Here is a 21,367-nt window from a genome sequence, read left to right on the forward strand (position 1 = left end):
GAAAAAGAGAGATGAAAACATAAATACAGACAGAAAAAGAGACAGACAGACAGACAACCAGAGTGAGTGAGAAAGCAAAATAAACTCAGACACAGGCTCAGAGACAGAGATGCAGAGTCAGAGAGATAAAGTAACCAAAGGGCCAGGGCAGCCATGTCATGAGAAACTGCTGCTTTTGATGTGTCTGTGCAACTGTCAACTCAATGAGTGTGTGGCTGTCAACCCAATGAGTGTGTGTCTGTCAGCTCAGTGACTGTGTGACGGTGGATTTATGAGCGGTTGCAGAAAGCCATCCCTGCGGCACCTCACCGGGCTGAGCTCTGGCACAGATGAGGGCATTTGACTGGTTTAACTGGGCAGGGTTTTGGGTAAGAGGTATAAGGGCATGGCATGACTAATGGGCTAACGTGGATGATGTGAGATACAGAAAAGGGTCAGATAATATAAGGGGTGGGAAGCTGGAACAGATAGAGCAGCACAGAATGAGGATGCTGGAGAGGGTGAGACTGGAGAAAGTAGGCTCCCTGAAGTAAAGGCACAGTCTGGCGTATTGTTCCCCAGACCGTAGGCCTCTCGTCCATGTCTGACTGACAGCCCAGTCAACAAGGGGACAGCCGCACCAGTGGCCTGGCCCAGAGCAGGAACATACTAACACACACATATACACACATACACACCCTGACAATCTGACAAAATCAGACACACAGTCCCTGACAAGGCAATATGACAGAATCATTTGGGGGCACAATGACACACACACACACACACACACACACAAACGCACACACACACACACAAGCACACACACACACACACATGGGTTGGACAATTTGAAAGAATCTGACAGGCACAGAGAGCGCACAGACCAGAGAGGCATACTATCAGACAGAGCAGGACGATTCTACTCCAACACCAACAATATGTGAGTACAGGTATTAATTTTACATTTTGTTTAGCTCTCTTTCAGGGTAACACAGGGTTGAAGCTCATTGATAAGGTCATGGCTTTAGACTCCAGTATCTTCATAGGGCTCTGAGCTGGTGTGGTATTGCAGTTCACAGCATGGTGAATCAGACTGCCTCTTTCAGTCGGGAGTGGTTTGCAAGAGGGAAAATATTAAATAAACCTTGACATAAATGTGGACATTCTCTCTTTAGATGGCAGATGGGTTGCCTGAGGATTGTAACTCTGTTAGTCTTTGAGATAAAGAGTAAACTGAGCTTTTAGCAAAACAGAGCCCTTAAATGTAGTAGAAGAGTGTTATTTATTTGTTTACGCATCTTTCTTTCTTCAGAAGTAGGACAAAGAGTGCCTAAAGCAGGAGCTCCTGACATTTGCATTTGATCTTAGTGTGTGAAACCGCTTGTTTGTACACTCATAGTGGTGTGTGCTTTTCTCTTTGTGTGTGTGTGTGTGTTTGTTTGATTTTACAATGTATGTGAGTGGGGGTAGGGGTTGTGTGCACATGTGTATGGGGGGGGGGCTAATTGTGTGTGCACGTGTTTATCCTAGAGAGAATGTAACTCTGCTTTGCGAATTGAGAGTAGCTTGACTCTCACCCACTTCCCTCTCGCTTTAGTGAACCTCAATTTCAGTCCACACACGCACACACACATACACACAATTCTGCAGAACAACAGAGAAATTGATTGATCACTACGGCAAGTCCAGTGTTTTACAGGAGACGTTGTATTTATTGGGAGAGACCTGGTGCAGCCTGATAGCGTTCGGTTTCTTGCTGACTGGGATTAAAACTCTTCTTTTATATCAAAACTCTCAGCTTTGTCTCAATAGGACCAAAATACCACTCAACTGCACTGTCTGACTGGATATACTGTAATTCTGACCAACAGTGGGACATATTTGAAGACATTGCTATAAAATTGCTATAAAGACAAATCAATGTTTAGTCTACTGATACTGCAAAGTAACATATGCAAACACCCTTTATTCGCAATCCAATATTATCGTTAAAGAAGCATATCAACTTTAATGTTTTTATATTGTAGAATTTTATCATATTCTCTCATGCTTTATACCGAACAGCTGAAAAGACTCTGATGTCTTCTTGTGTCCTTCTCTCATTTCTGTGTCCTTCTCAAGTTGAAATACAAATGCCCTTAAGGCGCCTGCAGTGTGCTGGGGAAATCACAGAGCATAATCATAACAGCAACTGTCTTATGAAGTCTTACCAGTGCTGGGTTATGCAACGGTATCTCTAGATGTTTCTTCACATCACAACGAAAAACTAAAACATCATTGCAGAGATGTGGCACATTAACTATGTTAAAATAAAATGAACACACGAGACCCTGAATTTTTTTTTCTTAGCGGTGTCATCATATTTATCCTTGTAGTATATCCTGTGGGGTTGTAAAGATGTTAGAAATGGCTGGTTTCTGAGCCCTATAGTAGAGTCTGTTTTTTAAATGCGAATGTGACTTGCCTTAATATACGCCTGTACTGCACTGCTCCTTTGAACCAGCTGCAAAGAATTCAGTTCATGATCAGTTAAAAATAACCAAGCTAAAAATCTGAGTCTGACAAGTTAAAGGGAGACAGAGGAGGGAGAAAGATAGAGAAAGACAGAGAGAGAGAGAGAGAGAGAGAGAGTAGGCTTTACACCATTGATGACTCACCTCTCAGCACAGAGAAGGAGAAAGAGAGAGAGAGAAGCTAGGGGGAGAGAGCACATACTGTGACAGCAATGAAATGTGACTTGAGAAGACAAAGAGTGTGTGCACATGTGTGTGTGTGTGTGTGTGTGTGTGTGTGTGTGTGTGTGCATGTGCGCGCAAATGCCTGCATGTGTATAAGCAAACATGCAATGAGTATGTGTGAGCCTGTATGTGCATGCAAGCACACAGTGTGAATGTGTGTGCGTGTGTATGTGACAAATGTGTGTGCATGTGTATGTGAGTGTGACTTTCTCTGTGTGGCCTGGCCTGTGTCCACTTTTTTCTCCAGATGCAGTGGTGCGTATTCATGTACAGAGGACTATTGCTCTCTTCTTCTCCTCTTTGTTTGGCACAAAAGCCATAAATCACAGTAGCTCCAGCTGAAGGGACTCTCAGGGCTCCAGTCCAGCCCACGTCTCTCCCAGCACTCCGCAGGGAACACGCTCCGAGTCCCAGAAATCATTCCTGGTCCCTTTTCCTCCTTGTGGAATTCCATGTATGAGAGAATTTGGGGATGTGTCAAAAAGGGCAGACCCGACTTGTCCTGTTTAACATACCCACATGTCATACTGCACTGGTTCAGTGATGAGACAGACAGCAGGGGAGTATAAGTGGGGTTTGTTTTAAACATGTCAATGACTATATAGGGTTGTCTGATGCACAGTTGTGTATTTTGTGGTAAAGAGATGGATGTGTAGTAGTGTCAGATGGAAAAACATGGGGAGCAGAAGAGCCCCTCCTCAGTCATGTCGACCTACAGAATTCTGACCCTGTTTACAGCTGATGGTCCTCTGAGAGGGCCACGTAAGGAGGACAGGCGCTTGATTAGCCTGGCCTGGTGTGTGTGTGTGTGTGTGTGTGTGTGTGTGTGTGTGTGTGTGTGAGAGCGTGTGTACTTGTGTGTGTCTGTGTGTCTGTGTGTGTGTGTGTGTGTGAGAGCGTGTGTGTGAAACTAGGGGATTAGTATAAGGAGAGAAGTATGAGATGCTGCAGTGGAGAGAAAGTGTGGAGATAAGGGTGCATAAGATGCTCAGACTGCAGTAATAGCAATGACTACGGCCCCATGCGCCCGCTCTCTCTCTCTCTCTCTCTCTGTCTCTCTCTCTCTCTCTCTCTTTCTGGATTTTGGTTTCAGTGAGGATGTGCTTATAACAGGGGTTTAAATGTGTTTAATCTTCAGAAGCTTGCACTGCAGAAATCTGAAGACATGTTTTAATAGACGGGCAGTTTTTCTTCATCTGCAGAAAGGATCAATAGAATAAGACCAAACTTCACCACATGTAACCCTTCATTTCATCCTCACAGATGTTAAAACCAGGTAGTGCCAAGGCACCGTCTAACTAAATGACTTAATGTTAGAATTACACTCAGTTATAGGACCTTATTCAGCCAAAAGCATCCATGACGTCATCGTGCAGACAAATAAAGATTTACCATGTTCCCCTTGGGTAAAATGTGGATCGAACATATATTTCAAGTTTCACACTATCTGATGGGGGTCATTGATCAGTATGATTTGATTTCTTAATAAGTGGTAATTCATTCAAGGACTTCGGTTTTGATTTTTCACAGGCACCATAACTGATTCTCTGAGTCTGGGCTTTACATTAGAAAGAGCACAAACTACTTGTCACTCATTCTCTTTGGTAATACTATAAATGGAGACTGAAATATCTCAAACAAAGAGAGTGAAACATATGCAAAATCACATCAAAAGCTGTATCATGCCATACTGGCAATGCCTTGTCCACTTATTTGTTCAGTGTCTCCTCTGTTCCTGTCAGAGGATTCTCCTTTCAGAGTCTGCTGAAAATAAACTCAAACTATCAATTACTATTCCTCCAATTACCTTGGCGGGGATAATGCACTTGTGCACTTTGTCAAACTGATCTGAGCAAAATGAAATGGGCCAGAATGGAGCTGCTATCTAACAGGCTAATCCCAAGATCAAATGAGTTGGTAATATATGAGAGCACATTGCCATGTCATGGGTTGTTCTCCTGAGGCTGCAGGAATCTTCGTCGTTAATTAATTTCTCAGAATTTGCCTGATTACTACAAACGCGAATAGCGCCTCTTCAAAGTTTATCTACACTTATCATTTTTCTTTCTTTCTTTCTTTCTTTCTGTCTGTCTTTTTTTGTTGCTTTAAGTGAATGTCATAAAATTCATAAAAGAGGACGTCTGTGGACAGACAAACAGCGGCTGAGAACGGACATAAAACTGAATAATGGAGCAGTCTGTGTTTACTAACAGTTGATGTTTTACCATTCTGTCTGCTGAGTGAGACGTATGGTTGACCGTGCAATACTTAAGAAGTGTGATATGCCTACATAGTCATACATTCACCGAAGGTTAGAGACTGATAAAATTTTCCGTCGACAAATCCTGAAATGACCATCTAACGTTCACTTATGTTCGTCCTTGGAGCCTGTGTGGTTGAACATACAACGTTGTAGTAAGACTTGAAGCTTACTTGAAACCAACATTTCGCTAGAAGATGCTTTAGTCAAAACATATTAAGACACGAGGGGCTGCATAAACATATTAGGACTTTGTTCGCATACATTAACAATGTTCACACTGGCTGAAATGTTCGTGAAACCACAGCGGCTTCATACAACAGCTCTGGTGGTCGACGCGCTGAATAGTTACGACAGGAGGCTACTCAATTTTTCTCATTAGCCTCTTTAGCCTCCCCCTCAGTCTCATCTTCTGAGTTCTCTCTCTCTCTCTCTCTCTCTCTCTCTCCCCTACCTCACGCACGGACGCTTGGACGCTGCAGCGTTTTTCAGAGAGAGCGAAAGAGAGGGTGAGAGGGGAAGAGTGTTTTTGAGCAAAGTGCCGCGAGGGGGAAATGAGAATGTGTATTTCCTGACTAAAATCGAATGGACTGGCGATCTGTTCTTAGAGGTAATACGATTAGAGTGTCTTTGTAGTCATGGGTCGCAGCAGCATGGTACCTCTCGCTCGGCTCCGTGGGGAGTGTTTTCCCTGTCAGTTCGTCAGCGCTGGAAATGGCGTTGTGATGCTGAACAAGGAAGACGCAGTAGAAGCGGATGCCAGGGACTAGGAGGAGAGAGAAAATTTATTAGTAGGGCTTCACATGTTTTTCTTTGGTTCGGATTTTTGAAAGCGGTGAAAAATACCATGGTGAATTACCAGAAATACATAACTGTTATGCAGCTGGCTTTAGGGGTGACAGCCATCAACAGAGAACGTAGCCTTCCTCCAAGGAAACATATGTGGTGAGTATGACTCTCAGTGCGGGTGATTATGCGATGCAGGTTATGGGGAAAACGGAAAAGGGGTGGATAGGCTGTCTTATCCTTATTCGTAATGCCAGGGGTCGCCGAGTGGTTGTAGGTCTCTTCAACCTGCAAAATGAGCGTTTTAGCTTAGTGACATATATTTAAGTATCCGACTGCAGCCAGCTTGCACCATGTTGTAATCGTTACTACCTAGCCAATAGGTACAATAAGTGCTTGCCATGAGTTGTCTTGCCATTTTGCATGTGTGTGTGTGTGTTTGCGCGCGTGTGTTTGTGTGCTTAAGGTTTTTTTCTGGAACTTATGTCCCCACCGGTTAATGAATATCCGAGAAAAAAAACTGACCTTGTGGGTACATTTTTTATGTCCCTGCAGTTTGTTTTTAAACAAATATGCACATGTTATAGTTAAAACCAAAAGTCTTAAAATGTTTCTGGGTTATTTAGAGTTGGAGCTCGGGTTAGGAATCTGAATCTTTAGTTGCCGTAGCAATGAGAGTCAGTGGAAAGTCCTCTTAACGGTAAGTCAGACTGTGTGTGTGTGTGTGTGTGTGTGTGTTTCTCACCATTCCTGAGGTGGAGGCAGCCTGTACTTTTTAGATGTGGAAAAGAACCAAAGTAAGACGTAGGGGTCGAGCATAAAGTATTATGTCACCTGACATATTTTTGCCTCCTGTCCAACCTGAAATGGTAGTTTCTGTACACTGATTTGATTATTTTCCTTTTCTTTTCATCTGTCTGTCATGTGCTTCATTCATAAATCACATTCTCCTCTTACAGGCATGCGTCAGTTCATAATAACCAGCCTCTGTGATGTGAACAGCAACGTGAATAAAAAGGCTTGCAGCATGAAAGTGTTCCTCTAGTGTTTTTATTTGTACACCACTTGATTTTAATTAAAGTGTTACAAGGTTCAGATCCTCCTTTCATCTCATTCATGTCCATCTCCAATGTGTGTCATGTCATTAAAAACTTTGTATGTCTGTCTGTGTTTCATGTGTCTATCTATCTATCTATCTATCTATCTATCTATCTATCTGTCTGTCTGTCTGTCTGTCTATCCCTGTGTGTGTGTGTCTCTGTGTGTGTCTGTACGTGTCTGTGTGTTGGATTTCTTTCACAGGGGTTCACGCAGTTATCCATGCATTTAATTTTCATTAGGAGCGATTCTTCATTCTAACAAGTGTGCCCCTAAGTCAGCAAGAGCCTCTGTAATCTCACCAGGATTACACTTTTTGTTGAATGGAAAGCAGGACATTTAATTAGCCATCAATAAGAACCAAAGTGATTTGTATTATGCGTTGTCTCCTTTGACAAACGGTAGGAATTGCTCTGTGGCATATAAGCATACTCTCACATTAATCGCGCACACACACACACACACTGAGTCAACATGAGTAAAACTGTTTCCTCCATTCAACCCTGTTCATAAGAAATATGTTTAAAGTGATACCCAGGCTGAGCCACATCCTAACCCCAGTCATATCTAAGCAAAACAAAATTCTCTTTCTCTTTCTTTCTTTCTTTCTTTCTTAGTGCCAGTCCTTTTTCCGTTTTCACAGAGGTGGTGCTTTCTTTTCTTTCGTTCTTTCTGTTGTCATTATGTTGTTATTTACTGCCATCTCCTCGTCTTTCCCCTCGGTTGTTTTGGTACAAGAATCTTTTGTCATAATTCAGTGTGTGGTGAGCAGTGACGTTCTGCAACACTGAGATCTTATATGACTTTCCATCTGTTTAATGATGCATGACTACTGTACCCACAGTGGTGTACAGTCAGATTACTGCCCTGACTGTGGCTTTGTCCCCTCTGCAGTCTCTGGGACCATTAGAACTGATTTCCAATGATATCCGGTTACTGCTAGTCCTCATGAAGGCTGGAATTTTGTCCGCAGTCCTCACTAATATTGATTATCATTCATTCAATATTTTTCATTCATCTTCACTATCCAGTATTTTTATAATTATCTAGAGAATTTATGAGAACATAAAGAACAATAGTCAGAGAGTCAGTAGTTAATTATCAAAAGATTACTGATCGCTGAATCATATGGAAAGGCAGTGAGATAGTGCACAAACACTGATATTTTACTCTGTGGTGTAATGCTAGAGTGGTGTCGAAAGGTTCAGGGACATAGCATATTCATAACAAAGGAAATCATGTTCAGCATCGCTTGGTGTCAAAAAGAGTATAAGGTCTTTTAAGGGCATGCACACTGTAAGCAGGAGAAGCAAAGGACAGCAAGACTGAGCATAAGAATCAAGGGACAGTAAAAAGAAAGAGGACAAGTGGGTTGAACAAAGAAGACTAGAAAGCAGACAATGAATGAAACATGATGTTTTTATTTCCCTTTTTTATGGAGATTGTAAATGGCATACAGTCATAGCTAAAATGTGATCTTTAAAGGGGTCTGAAATTAGTTTCTGTGTATTGTGCATCATCGGTGATTAAAATGCCATCAAGGCTTTCGAGAAAATTTTAAATAACATGATCAAACTGGCTTGTTGAGTAAACCATTTGTGATTAATGAGGTGAAATGAATTGTGATGAAACTGAATTTCTGTTCCTCTACCATCATTAAGAGTTATGCGTTAGTTCTATCGAGTAGATCACTCAAACCATCACATTCAATTTCATATCATTTTAATTATCAGAAACAATTTACTTGCTGTTTAAAGATCTCATAAAGATTACAGTTTAACTGTAACGTTTCACGTCCTCATGGATACGATGTGGAACAGTGTCAGGTACCTGCAAAACTTACCAATTATACATCAGTCCAAACGGATGATAACCATTCAAACTCCTCTGGGAGAACTACGCTTGAAGAAGTGCCAAGAAAGACCAGTGCAGAGCTGGCATGTTTACCTGTTAATTAAACATGGATTTGAAAACATGACACTGCAGCTGTTTACAGGGAAGATGATCGTCCGGCTGTGGCATTTGGGATGGACGAAATGAATAAGGAATGAAATGAAACCAAACCACCTCAGATTAATACTTTCTGCGGAATTCTTATTGAGTGAAATTTCAGGGGTATTATGATTCGGTTATGTTCTCCTTAATGGCCTTTGGGCAGTTATAATCACAGATTTTAATTATTGAGAACTGCAAGATGTTTGCCACGATATTGGCTTTGTAGTCAGGTAACAAGATGCACTCAGTGTGAGGTCAATAGTTATTTCATTTGTGGTCTCTGTCCTTAGTGTTGCCACTCAGGTTTAGAAAACGTGACCTCTCCTCTCCTTGGAGCTCACACGAAGAACAACTGATTTCTCTACTTTGTGAGCTTCAGTGTTTGTTGTGTTCCTTGGTGAGTCAAACATCTGTCCGTTTTCTACCCAAAGACCTCAAACCAGCTGTTCAGGAACAGAAATATATTGTGTTCACTACATAAAGAGCAGGCAAAAGTTAATAATAAATGAAGAAGTGAATGGGAGTGGTAACAGAGAGCATGGTCGTGTCCTGATTTCCTAAAGCCCTCAGCAAATGCAGTTTTTTAAAGCCGTGCACAGTGCCATTACAAAGGTCAGTGACAGGTCAGGGTATTTGTAATGGATCGTTTCCCTCGTCCTGCTGCTGACTTGACACAAAAATAATGTTAGTATGGTCGACGTTAGTAAATCTGGCCCTGTGAGCTGAAGATAAGATAGAAAAGAGGAAGATGATTATTGGCTCAGAATTTTAATTAGAAGTTTACTGCAGGGAAACTTTTTGTCTCATATCTTGACTATTACTGTGCTTATCCTGGAAATGAGTGCAGAAACAGTGATTTATCTGGTCAACATATGTAAACCACTGTTTTTAAGGCACAAAGTCAACGTCTTAGTGGAGACCAGTAATCAAATCACTGCATAGAATTGTTTCAAAATAAGAAATATCTCAGGTTCTGTGTTAAATGTTTTTATGCAGGAAAATTCGTATTTGACTTTTAGCCCTTACAGTGGTGCATTTTAAACATAAAAATTTTTAGAGGCTCAGAGTTACTTGTGAGGAGTGTAAGAACCTTAACTCTGATAATCCAGCTGTTCTCTGAATTATGATAACACACCAGATGTTCCTTTTCCCTCCAGTCTTAAAAACTATTCCACAGATTAGCGTTAACCTGGCATAATGAACTTTACAGCCAGTTGGCAGCCACAGGCCTCTCTACATGTGTGTCTCTGTTTACACTCCGTGTGTGTGTGTGTGTGTGTGTGTGCGTGTGTGTGCGCACGTGCGTGTGTGTAAGAGGAAACAGGAATAACTAAATTCAGAAGATTGCTTATCACATGCCACACATAGCCCTTAGAATGTAAAAGTGAACAACTCATCGATACAGACCCAGTTGTTTCTAAATCTGCAAGGCTTTTCAAAAAGGTTATCAGCCATTTGCAGGCATGTCCTGTCTTCTCTATTTCTATTCATGGGAAAAAATAAATAAATAAATAAATAAAAAAGTCTCCCAATAAGCCGAGTTTAGATCATTTTAATAGGGCTACAATCCTTGATAACGATATTTTGCTATAATTGATCCTGTGCTTTATGATTGGTTGGCATTAGCCTGTTCCTCACTGGTTGTCCCATGCCAGCTCTAGCCAGTGTGTGGCCTTCATCAGTCTGGCCACAGTATCTGTAGGTTCCACAAGCAGAGAGTGAAGTGATTTTTCTTTTTTTGGGTGCTGGGGGTAAAGTAGGTTACATCCAGCCCTCTCCTCTGACTGAAAAACTTTTACCCCGTGCGGACACTGGTGGCACAGACCGGAGCCCTGCACATTGACTTGCTGATTAAGCAGCATCCTTTATTGCTTTCACTAATTGTTTCTGATGGCTCTGTGAGGCACATAAGAAGAGGTCAGGGGACTGCATGGACTACCACAGTTTATTATTGACTACCTCCTGTCCTTTGTTTGGGCTGTAATGACATTAGGCATCTGCTTACACCGGTGTTTGAAATGCCATATCAGCCTCTGTAGCAAACTGCATGCACCAGCATCGCATCTGAGGCCAGTCGGCACAGGGGCATTCGCTCACTTCTCACCTATGGTCTCCAGATTCTCTAAACCAGTGTGCTTACAGAGACCTTTTCTTCCTAATGAGTGACTCATGCCTCAGACGTCATTCTCTGTGTATTTATCTACAGGTGGCAGTTCGTCCCTGCGTGGTGTCTCACAGACACTTTTAATTTGATACTATCTGAATTTGAAGGGTGAACTGAAGGTGAATCTGCCCCAACCCCCCTTTTTTTCCTCGGCTAACCTTAACCTCCGTTACACACCGATCTCTTTGTCCTCCTTTTTTCCCCTTCCTTTTTTTCGCTGGGCTATTTCACACGCTGAATAAGAGTAGCATGGGGGTGCTTAAGATGGGGTTTTAAATTCTTTTGATTTTTCTGGTATTCTTAGAAATTCGTCTGTTGCACCCCAGGAGGTTTCTCTAATCTGCCACTTAATATGTAAATGATTCTTCCCTTTGGCTGGTACTACAGCTAGGGCATTGAAACAAGAGAGACTTGCCTTACTGAGATCTGCTTGCTTTAGACTCAGCAAAGCCTCTCAATGTACCCTGATGTCTTACTGTCACGAGGACAGAAGTTATTTGAAAAATTCAAGCCATTATCACACTATAGTGACAATAACAAAAAAAAAAGGTCTTGTCATAATCACACAGCGTCTCTCATATTGCATAACTGCGGCCAGTGATGTCATTTGGTCAAACCCTCAGAAAGATGGCCAAATAAATATGGCCAGCACACTGTCGATTAAGAAGAAAAGTGGTGTCGGTGCCCTTTTCCTAAACCAACAGCATTATCTGATAATTAAATATCCATACCAGCATTTTTTTTCTGAGTGACTGTTTCCATAGGCAATGTGTTGTACACTAAAATCATTGTGAGAACAGCAGGCATCAAAATGGGTTGTGTAACTCATTTTTTCTAGTAAGCCAATAACTACACACAAACTGGACTGTAATCATCTGCTCTCACAATCAAACTCAAAAAAAAAGAAAAATACTTATCTGCTTTTGAAATGTAATCCAGTCTTTTTAGGTACTCCAGTGTCACTCGTTCTGGCTGGAATAACCATGCCTGACAGTGTGACAATGGGATTTCTGTGTAACAAATGCATTTGTGTCAGATCTTGTAGTTTATCGTTGTTTTGTTGTTTCACGCTAACCCTAAAGGAGTTAACAGTGTTGTAAGTAGTTGCCTAGGCAATGTCCTGGCATAACATTTAAATAGAAACATCTTTCGAAACCATCAGATATGTATATATTCTCATACATACACATGAATAATGTACCATTTTATGACATAAGAGATGTTTTAGAGTCCACAGAGATCAAATGTAGTACGAATAATTCATGGCTCAAATTTCAACAACTAAACAACAAAGCTCTCTGTGTGTGAATTCATGGCTCAAATTTCAACAACTAAACAACAAAGCTCTCTGTGTGTGAATTCATGGCTCAAATTTCAACAACTGAACAACAAAGCTCTCTGTGTGTGATACGCACATGTATGTTCTTCCTTGGCACGGTCTTAGATCAGTTAAATTTCTTGTCGATTCTGCACTAAAGCAGTAACACAGAAAGGGGTGTCCCTGTGACCCTCTGTGCCTGAGATAGGACAGCACTTATCTCACAGGAGCAGAATACATCGTTAGGACCTGTGTAATTAGAGTCGAAACATTTGGGAATACCATGTCTCGTGTATGTGTGTATTTTGCAAAGCAATGCTTCAAAACCACGGAGCACAGTATGACAAGAGAAACCATATGTGTGGTGTTGGTGTACTCTGTGCATCTTATCGGCACATTGGGGGATTGTGTTGAGACGCATGGCTTTTTACTGAGACATTGATTTAAAATGAAACGTGAGTGTGCCTTCTGTGTAGTATAGATGTTTAATGTTTGTTGATGAACACTGGCTTATGTAACCGTACAGAAGATGCTGATGCTGGGATGACAGACAAAAATGCCAGGCTCATACACTTTACTCCCTCTGGCTGTCCATCTCACTGTGGCACTGCCATGTGATATTCATACCTCTTTAGAGAGTTTTTCCTCCGTCATGCTGATGTTTTCCAAATGTCTGTCCTGCCGGCGTTCTGTGCCTTTAAATCCGATCCCCATTGGGCGAAAATGACTTTAAAACTCTAAAAGCCCTTGAACCACTTTTCTCCTCCTCCTCCACATCTCTCTCTGTCTCTCTCTCTCTCCCTCTCTCTCTGTGACTCATGCCTACGGTGCTATCCTGTGTCTTAGCGAGGCGGTACTCATTATTAAAAGCAGCCACCGATTAGGATGGGGGATAATGATGTAATGAGGGAAGATATATTCACCAGCACTCACACTGAGATAAGATCACATGACTGATCACACACACACACACACACACACACACATGCACAATTCTTAACATAAACCTACAATAAGGATGAATAAAATTATTTCTGGTCACATTTTTATGCCATATTAACCTTGTTAAATTTAACAGCAGGTAGATATCTATATGGTGTTGTCAGCATTATTGAAAAAATAACTTATATTTAGGGGTGTCTTTATGAATGCATCATCACCAAAAAAATGGTGTAAGAACATGCTGCTCAGACTTGTGCATGAATATTTTGTCTTTATTATTAAACTGCAAAGTCACCTTGAAAATGTATGTAATAATTCAAGATACCACTGTATGAAATTCAGTCAGACTGACTTTTTGTCTTTACAGCATGCTCTGATTTTAAGTGTCTAATTATAGTAAAAGTCTTGTTATCCTCTTGATTTTTTATTAAGACTTGTTTGTGAAACAGTTAATTTTCAATGTTAATTTATGGTTAGAGGTGCCAGAATGGTTAACATTAGCTTTATAGAGACCTTGTCAAATGTTTATTTTTTCTGACATAACTTCTATTTTCTTCTCTTTCTCCTCTTCTATCTCTGTGCCATCTTAGGGTCCCTAAACGGCACCAAGACAACTACGGTCCAGCTGTGTAAGCACACTTCCTTTACTCTTCCACCATAACAGAACTATTTCTTTGGTACAGACCTTGGTTGTTGTTTTTTTGTTGTCGTTGTTGTTGTTTGGTTTTTTTAATACAAACCCAGCTCTGCAGAACTGTACCATGCATTTTTCGTCCACCCTGCGCAAACTTAACTGATGTAGCCTGTTGATGGGTGGGTGATCAGTTGTCAAGTGAAATCTGATGCGTTAGTGCTGAGCAAGTTTAAAAATGTGCTGTGCATTGGAGAAAAAAAATGATGTCGAGAGATCTGTAAATATATCAAAGGTTTTGCTTCACCTTAACCAAACTGTTACATGTTTAGCAAGGAGAGTCACGGATTGGATTTTAATTTGATTCAGCTGTTCCTTCCTGATGTTTATTACACTGTCTCTCTCAAACCCCAGGCGCTACCCTAAAATCCACAGCTTCATCCCCACTCCTGAAACCCTGTCGCTGTCCTCGCTGCTGGACGACTCAGAGAGCAGCGTCCAGGGGAAGCCATCCCTGCGCAGAATAAAGGGCCGGATCCATCGTAGCAAGAGTCTGGACAGCATTGACCTCCTCGACTCAAACGTATGTGAAAATGTAACAAAGTGCAATGGCTCTGTGTGTGTGTGTCTCTGTGTGTGTGTGTGTGCGCGTGTGTGTGGTGTAAATGGTTACTCACTTTAAAAAGAAGTGATTCCTTAAATATGTGGGAAAAAGTGCTTGTGCCAGTTTGATTTTGCGTACGGCTGTTTGAAACTTGCAGCATTTACAGCAGTTTTACTTTGCGTATACAGCCATCAAAAATGTAACACAAGCAGAGAGGTTCATGACAGCTCCTTCATCCTCAGAGTTCAAACATTAGCAATCTTTCCGTATCACCTCTAACTTTTAAAACAACACTCCACGCTGTAAGACCTTCATCAGTTATGCACACTAAATACTTTATAAAACTGTCATGCAGAATGTATGCATACTTTATGAGTGGTTTACGGATACATTGTGTGGTTGCACTTACTTTTCAGGTTAACCCCCCTTTGGGGCGCTCAGAATACTGAGAACTCTCCATATGGGAAACTGAGGAGGCGTAAACAGTGTTGTTGCATTGCAATTGGCCTCTGTGGTAAAGTGGTAATGGCAGCTATTTTGACAGGGGAGAGGTGCTCACCGTGCAGTGGATAGTACAAAGGAAAAAAACGAGATCTTGATTCATAGTGGATGAGTAAGAGCAGTAGCTCTGTAACTAGAGGGCTGTGAGCTTGAACTTCAAGCTTAATGGTTTGCTTGTTTCCTCCTGAATGCTCTAAACCCTAAGAATGATCCAGAGGTTTGGGACCACGACACAAAAAAGCAATAATTATAAATTAGTTTGGTGATGAACGGGCGTAAATCTCACTTCATCAAAATAATTACCAACAGTCGAGCTGTAGGATGAGTCAAGTCCTGGTTTCTCTGTGTCCTGAGCCTTTTTGTTGGAGTAAGACTGACGAGAGAACCGAGGAGGACATTCATTTGTAGACTTCACAAGATAAAGAGCTAACAGTAACACTAACACTGACACTAACGTGAGTGCTGGCCAAAAACACAGCTGCCTTTTGGTTTACACTGCGTGTGTGTGAGTGTGTGTGTGTGTGTGTGCGCACGCATGTGTGCTTGCATGCACACATGTGTATGTGTGTGTTTTAGAGATTAGCTACAGTTAACATTGTCACATTGTCATACATACTGAATAGGGGTGGAGGTTGCTGAAGTTAGGAACACGGAGGAAAAAAGTAAATCCTTGTATTTCAACAGAGGTCACAATGTTCTGACATAAGAAGGCACTGATTGGCTGGAAACCCATGGGTTCTGAAGAATATTGTTGTGACTCAGCAGACCAGATGGGTTGGAAAAGAGGAATGACATGCTGTACAGTGTGACCACAGGACAGTGCCTGTAAATGAATATTTATGATAAATTTATTAGTATAGATATGATTATGTATGAATACATCTGGGATCAAAGAAACCTGTGTTCAGTCTCTGATAAAGCGTGGGAAAGCACTGAATCACCTTTCATAACAATCTGATCGAAAAAAATATTTCTTATTACAATTGTTAATTTTTTCATATACTTACTCTTATAATCTAACCAAGTGACATCATAATTACAATAAGCTTTTCTTGTAAGACTTTCCTCCTTTTTTAAAAAAGTCACAAAGTATCTTTTATACTTCTATAATAAAGAACTAAACAAAATGATCATAATTAGCATTAATTACATTTATGAGAGTGCATTGTATTGATTAGTATCAAAAATCAGTATTTAAATCTGTACTAAGATTGCTTAGCTATTATTAAATAAATATAAAACATCAAAAAGACAATCTACCTCACTCATGGTCAAAATTTAATTGAAAAACTTAATAGCAGTTTTCACAGATGATGGAAAAACCTGTTTTCCCAGGGACACGCTGAGGGAGCGACTTGCTGAGGCCATGGAGGGCTTGAAGCCTCTTCAGTTTAATTGACAGTCTAATAGCTCCTTTGACTTGATGCCAGGAGACTGGGCTGTCCTGCAGTTGAACAGCTCTCTCTCTCTCTCTCTCTCTCTCTCTTTCTCTCTCTCTCTTTCTCTCTCTCTCTCTCTCTGTTCTCCCTGAAGCATCTGTCTGCTCCACAACTGCCTTTCCCATCATCAACCCTAGGGACCTGCAGGAATGCACATCTAGCTCTGCACTGGAACAGTTGATTCAATTAATCAAGAGCTTGATAATTAGTTGACACAATGAATTAGATGTGTTAGTGCTGGTGTAGAATAAAAATGCGCTGGAAAAGCCCTGAAATTGAAAGATGGTGTCTGGGGGACTGAGCCTTTTATTTAAAGAAATTTTTGTTGTGCTTCTAATTCATTAAAAAGAACTGAGACCATCAGAAAATGAACATCAAACTGATTTGCTTGTCTGCAAAATCATTATGTGTAATAAGAAAGAGGTGATCTCTTCTTTAAGTAATAGCAAAATGCTTAAACAATTTGTTGCCATAGCGATGCACCTATCCTTTGATTAACCTTTACTATAAAAACAGAGCGACTTATCACTCTCTCATTACTGATTTTAATGCCTGCTACTCAGCCATGGTTATGGCCTGCACACACGCAGGCCGTTGAGATAAAAGGGAGATTTCAGTCCAGGGCCTCGTTCTTTTATACAGAACATATATCTCTCTTTGCTCTCTGTCTGATGGGAGCATGCGGCGTGTGCAGGGAAACTTGCTGACTGGCCTGAATCCCAGATTCCACTGATGAACGTAAGCGTCCGGCTCACAGTGAGTGATGGGGCTGTGGGACGCTTGAGTGAGGAGCTCAGTGCTGCTGCCATTCTCACCGTCACTACCTCGCTGCAGAAATGTCAGGCTTTTTTTTTTGTTTTTACACCCGGCGGAGACACAAACATCATCCACGTACCACAAAATGTAACAGCGTAGTTAGTTCCTGCTGACGCTGAAAGAGGGGCAGGTTCAGATGCATTGTGTCGAGACGCGTGCATGATGACATATTTTTGAATGAGGTATTTGTGGCTGTGGAAGGTAGCTGGTGTTTTTATTGTGCATTTACGTATTAATCTCTTGTTGATTTGAATAATAAAATTTCTGCCTTAGTAGTCAAGTCGAGCATTTGGCTGCGTTCCCACTCCTAGTGTCGTTTGTGTTGGCAAGCGGCACACTTGCTCACAGAGAGCTTGAATCGGTTGTTAGTGCAAAGGCTGCAGAGTGATACACAGCTCAGGGAGAGAGAGAGAGAGAGAGAGAGAGAGAGAGAGAGAGAGAGGAAGAGAGAGAGAGAGAGAGAGAGAGAGAGAGAGAGGGAGAGAGAGAGAGAGAGAGAGAGAGAGAGAGAGGGAGAGAAGTTGGACAAAGAATAAAAATCTGCAGCACCTTGGAGTGTATCACAAAACCCTGTATTTGATTAAAGCACAAGACCCCCCCCCCTCCCCGTTTTACTCTATCTAATGCAGTCATCTCTCTTTGTTCATCTTTCCATTCATCTCTTGATCTCAATGATCTCTTTTTTTCACCTAAATGTTCTATTTTTTCTGTCCTTCTCATTTGTTCATCTAACACATCGTGTTATTTCTCTGTTACAGTCTTCTGTCCCCTCCTGCTCTCCTTCACTCTCTGCTTTCCTTCACTCTCCCATGCCAAGGACACCTTCAATGTCAAAAGTACACTGATCAGACGGTTAATTTTGCATAACTGATATTGCAATTTCTGTCCTCAATTTTCTCTGACTTTTTCAGTCATCCATGTATCCTTGAAGGCTTTTTTATTTCTTCATTTTATCTGAATTATCCTCCTGTAATCGACATGAACCATTTTGTAATATATGCTGAAAGATTTTTACATCCACTCAGAACCCTTCCGGCCCTTTTAGAGTTGATGAAGATGACACTCTACCCACTCTAATCATAACCGTGGGGCTTGATTGCAGCAGGAATATGCATCTCTTTTCCCAAGCAGTATTTACTTGTGTTTTCTCATTTATATGCATTGTCAGCTAATTTTGAAGAGCAAATAAATAAATAAGTTGAAGTTTGCTTTTTTTCCTGCTGCAGAGTGCACAGAGAGGCTAGATTCAGAGGTGACAAAGGTCCTCACAATCTAATGGATGAAAGTGAGCCAGGATCAAAGTGGGATTTTACTAATTACTACAGCAAGGTGCAAGATCACTAACCTATTGTACATCAAACTGACCTCACTCAGTGTCTTAATCTGGTATTGGCTTTTATAGATCTTCTCCACTCCTTCATGCATGCACACGTGCGCACACCCCCTTGCCACTCGCGCGCGCACACACACACACACACACACACACACACACACACACACACACACACACACACAGTTTTCAAAACACACTTCGCTGCGGTCTGCTTTGAACAAGCATGCCCCTCCTCCTCCACCTAAAAAATACCAGCGTAAGCATTTTATTGGCTGCTCAGTCTAGTGAAAGTGCTGCTGCTGCATTTGCAGGAAGCAAAACCGCAGCTGAATTAACCAATCTACATATTCAAGGGACTGCAAGGTGTAGATTGGGCTGTAAGGAGAGAGAAGAACAAGATGAGAAATGCAGGGGGAGAGATGAGAGAGGGATGAGGAAGCTCCATCCTCTTTCAGGAGAGCAAAGGGGGGTGGGCTGTTAACAAGAGGGTGAAAAGAGGAGAGGAGTGTGAGGGGAGGGTATTTGTTCAGAATGTGTGTGTGGTGTGTGTGTGTGAGTGTGTGGTGTGTGTGTGTGAGTGTGTGGTGTGTGTGTGTGGTGTGTGGTGTGTGGTGTGTGGTGTGTGTGTGTGTGTGTGTGTATTTGTGTGTGTGATATGCTTTTGTGGTAGTGAAGGAGGGGTTTTGGAATGCAGAGAAAGAGGCACGAACACGAGAGATGTCCATGGGGAGGAGTGAGGGAAGCAAGGAAAGGGTTTTTTCCACAGTGAAGGAGGGGGAGGGGGAGAGGGATGGAGAGCCAGTTTACCTTGAGCAGTGAGGAGAGGAGAGGAGAGGAGAGAAGAGGAGAGGGAGGGGAGTTGATTGGAGGAGGCTCCCCCTGAGCCTGATAAGAGAGAGGAGAGAGGGAGGAGAACGTTTTGTTCTGTGTGACACTGGAACAGCCTAGAAAATGTATACGTGGATTATGATTTATCAGAGTGTGTGTGTGTGTGTGTGTGTGTGTGTGTGTGTGTGCACGTGTGAGGTGTAAAGTGTGGACACGTGTGTGCATGCGTGTGTGTGTGCATGTGTGTCTGAGGTGTAGTGTGTGGACACGTGTATGTGTGTGTGTGTGTGTGTGTGTGTGTGCACGCATCACATTTTATCTTGTGCCGAACAGGAACATGGCGGGGCATACGTGACTCTCATGTGCTCTCAGGCAAACTTTTATGATGTTCACCCTTTTCAAGTGTGTGTGACATTTCCATTTATGTTGTGTATGAGTGTAGGTCCAACTGTCTGTGTTTTTGGGAATTGCTCTGTGTTTTCTGTATGTCTAATTTGTATGTGAGCGAGGTGTAGTGTGTTTCATATGTATTTTTGTGTGTGTGTATGTGTGTGTGTTTTGTGTGTGTTTATTTCTCCTATATGTGAATAAGGTGTAGCATGTTGTGAGTTGTGTGTGAGTGAGGCGTTGCATGTTTTGTGTGTGTGGTTGTGCATTTGTGCTGTGTATGGAAGAGGTATGTAGCGTGTTAGAGCACAGAGTCCTGGGGGTTTGGGGAGGGAAGGAGGGGGGTCAGGCCAGCTGTAGATCTAATCCTTGAGGACAGAGAGGGGGGCATCCGTGTGACTGTGTTGCCCCAACACACTAAACATATGGCACATCACATACAGCACTGCTCCTGTGCAGGGGAGTAGCTTCATTTCCTATGTCATGGGCTTTGTTACATATAGCGAGCTGTATCCACTAATTAGATGTGTGATGCAAACATATATCACAATCATTAAAGTGCTATATTTGCAAGTGACACTATCAAGTAGTAGCAGAGAAATTTTGGAAGGTAATGCAACTCTCCAATGAATAAAATAGTAATTGACCAACTTCTCCGTCAAATACAAATTGTATATTGTCACAGAATTCCAGGAGCGTGATACTGAGGGTAATTAATCTACAGCCTTATTGTGATCTCTGCTTTTGGGGCAATGTGATCTGATTGATGCACTTATTGTAAATACCTTTGGTTAAAAGCGTCTGCTAAATGCCAGATTGTAAATTGTAATTGTAGGACAATTCACTGATATCGAGACATTGAAACAGTTTCCCCTAAATCTGCTTTGAGTGTTTATTTTTAGAGCTTTTTCAGGATCATTTCTTGTTTTTCCCTCTTACTGCGTGGAGGTATTGCTGTGGACCACTTGTAATTTTTTTTAACATCATTGTGAAACGCATAGAACAGAACCACTCTTCAAGGGGAAACCTAATTGAGCTTTATTGACACCAGTGTGGATCTATTCTTGCTTCATCCCACTGCACAGCGTATGGTTACGTAATCTGAAAACTGCTGTAATGACAGAGCGTGGCCACAGGGGCTTTCACTACACTGTTCATGTTCCCAGCATCCCTCTATTGTTCTCATGACATCTGAAATCATTATGTTATGTTTCTTCCTTTCTCTCTTTCTTTCTTTTTTCTTTTTTTAATCAAACATGTTTCTATTTGAAGTTTTTCCTATGTTCAAGCATGGACTTTCAGGCAGACAAAGAAATTTCAAAACCCAACATTTCATGGACTTTGTACTAATATATTTGTACTAAATAATAATAATAACGATAACAATAATAATAATAATAGATCGGTTTAGGAGTGCTTTAGCATGTCACAGATAAGATCATTTCTCTGTCTCCATATATAACACATTTCAACAGAACCCACTCAGTCTGTGCTGCCTGTGTTGATTTGTTTGTATGGTCCGCTATGATGATAAAACTTGTGCTG

General features: G+C 41.6%; 1 protein-coding gene across 1 annotated transcript in view; it reads left to right on the top strand.

Moving 5' to 3' along the window:
- tjp1b (tight junction protein 1b) overlaps positions 1 to 21,367 on the top strand; it is a 75,091-nt gene that overhangs the window by 4,165 nt on the left and 49,559 nt on the right. Inside the window, 2 exon segments of the mRNA XM_030766561.1 lie at positions 13,874 to 13,912; positions 14,329 to 14,497. Coding sequence (XP_030622421.1) covers positions 13,874 to 13,912; positions 14,329 to 14,497 — 208 coding nt within the window.

The sequence above is a fragment of the Chanos chanos genome, chromosome 2 (genome assembly GCF_902362185.1).
Source record: "Chanos chanos chromosome 2, fChaCha1.1, whole genome shotgun sequence".
Lineage (NCBI taxonomy): Eukaryota > Metazoa > Chordata > Actinopteri > Gonorynchiformes > Chanidae > Chanos > Chanos chanos.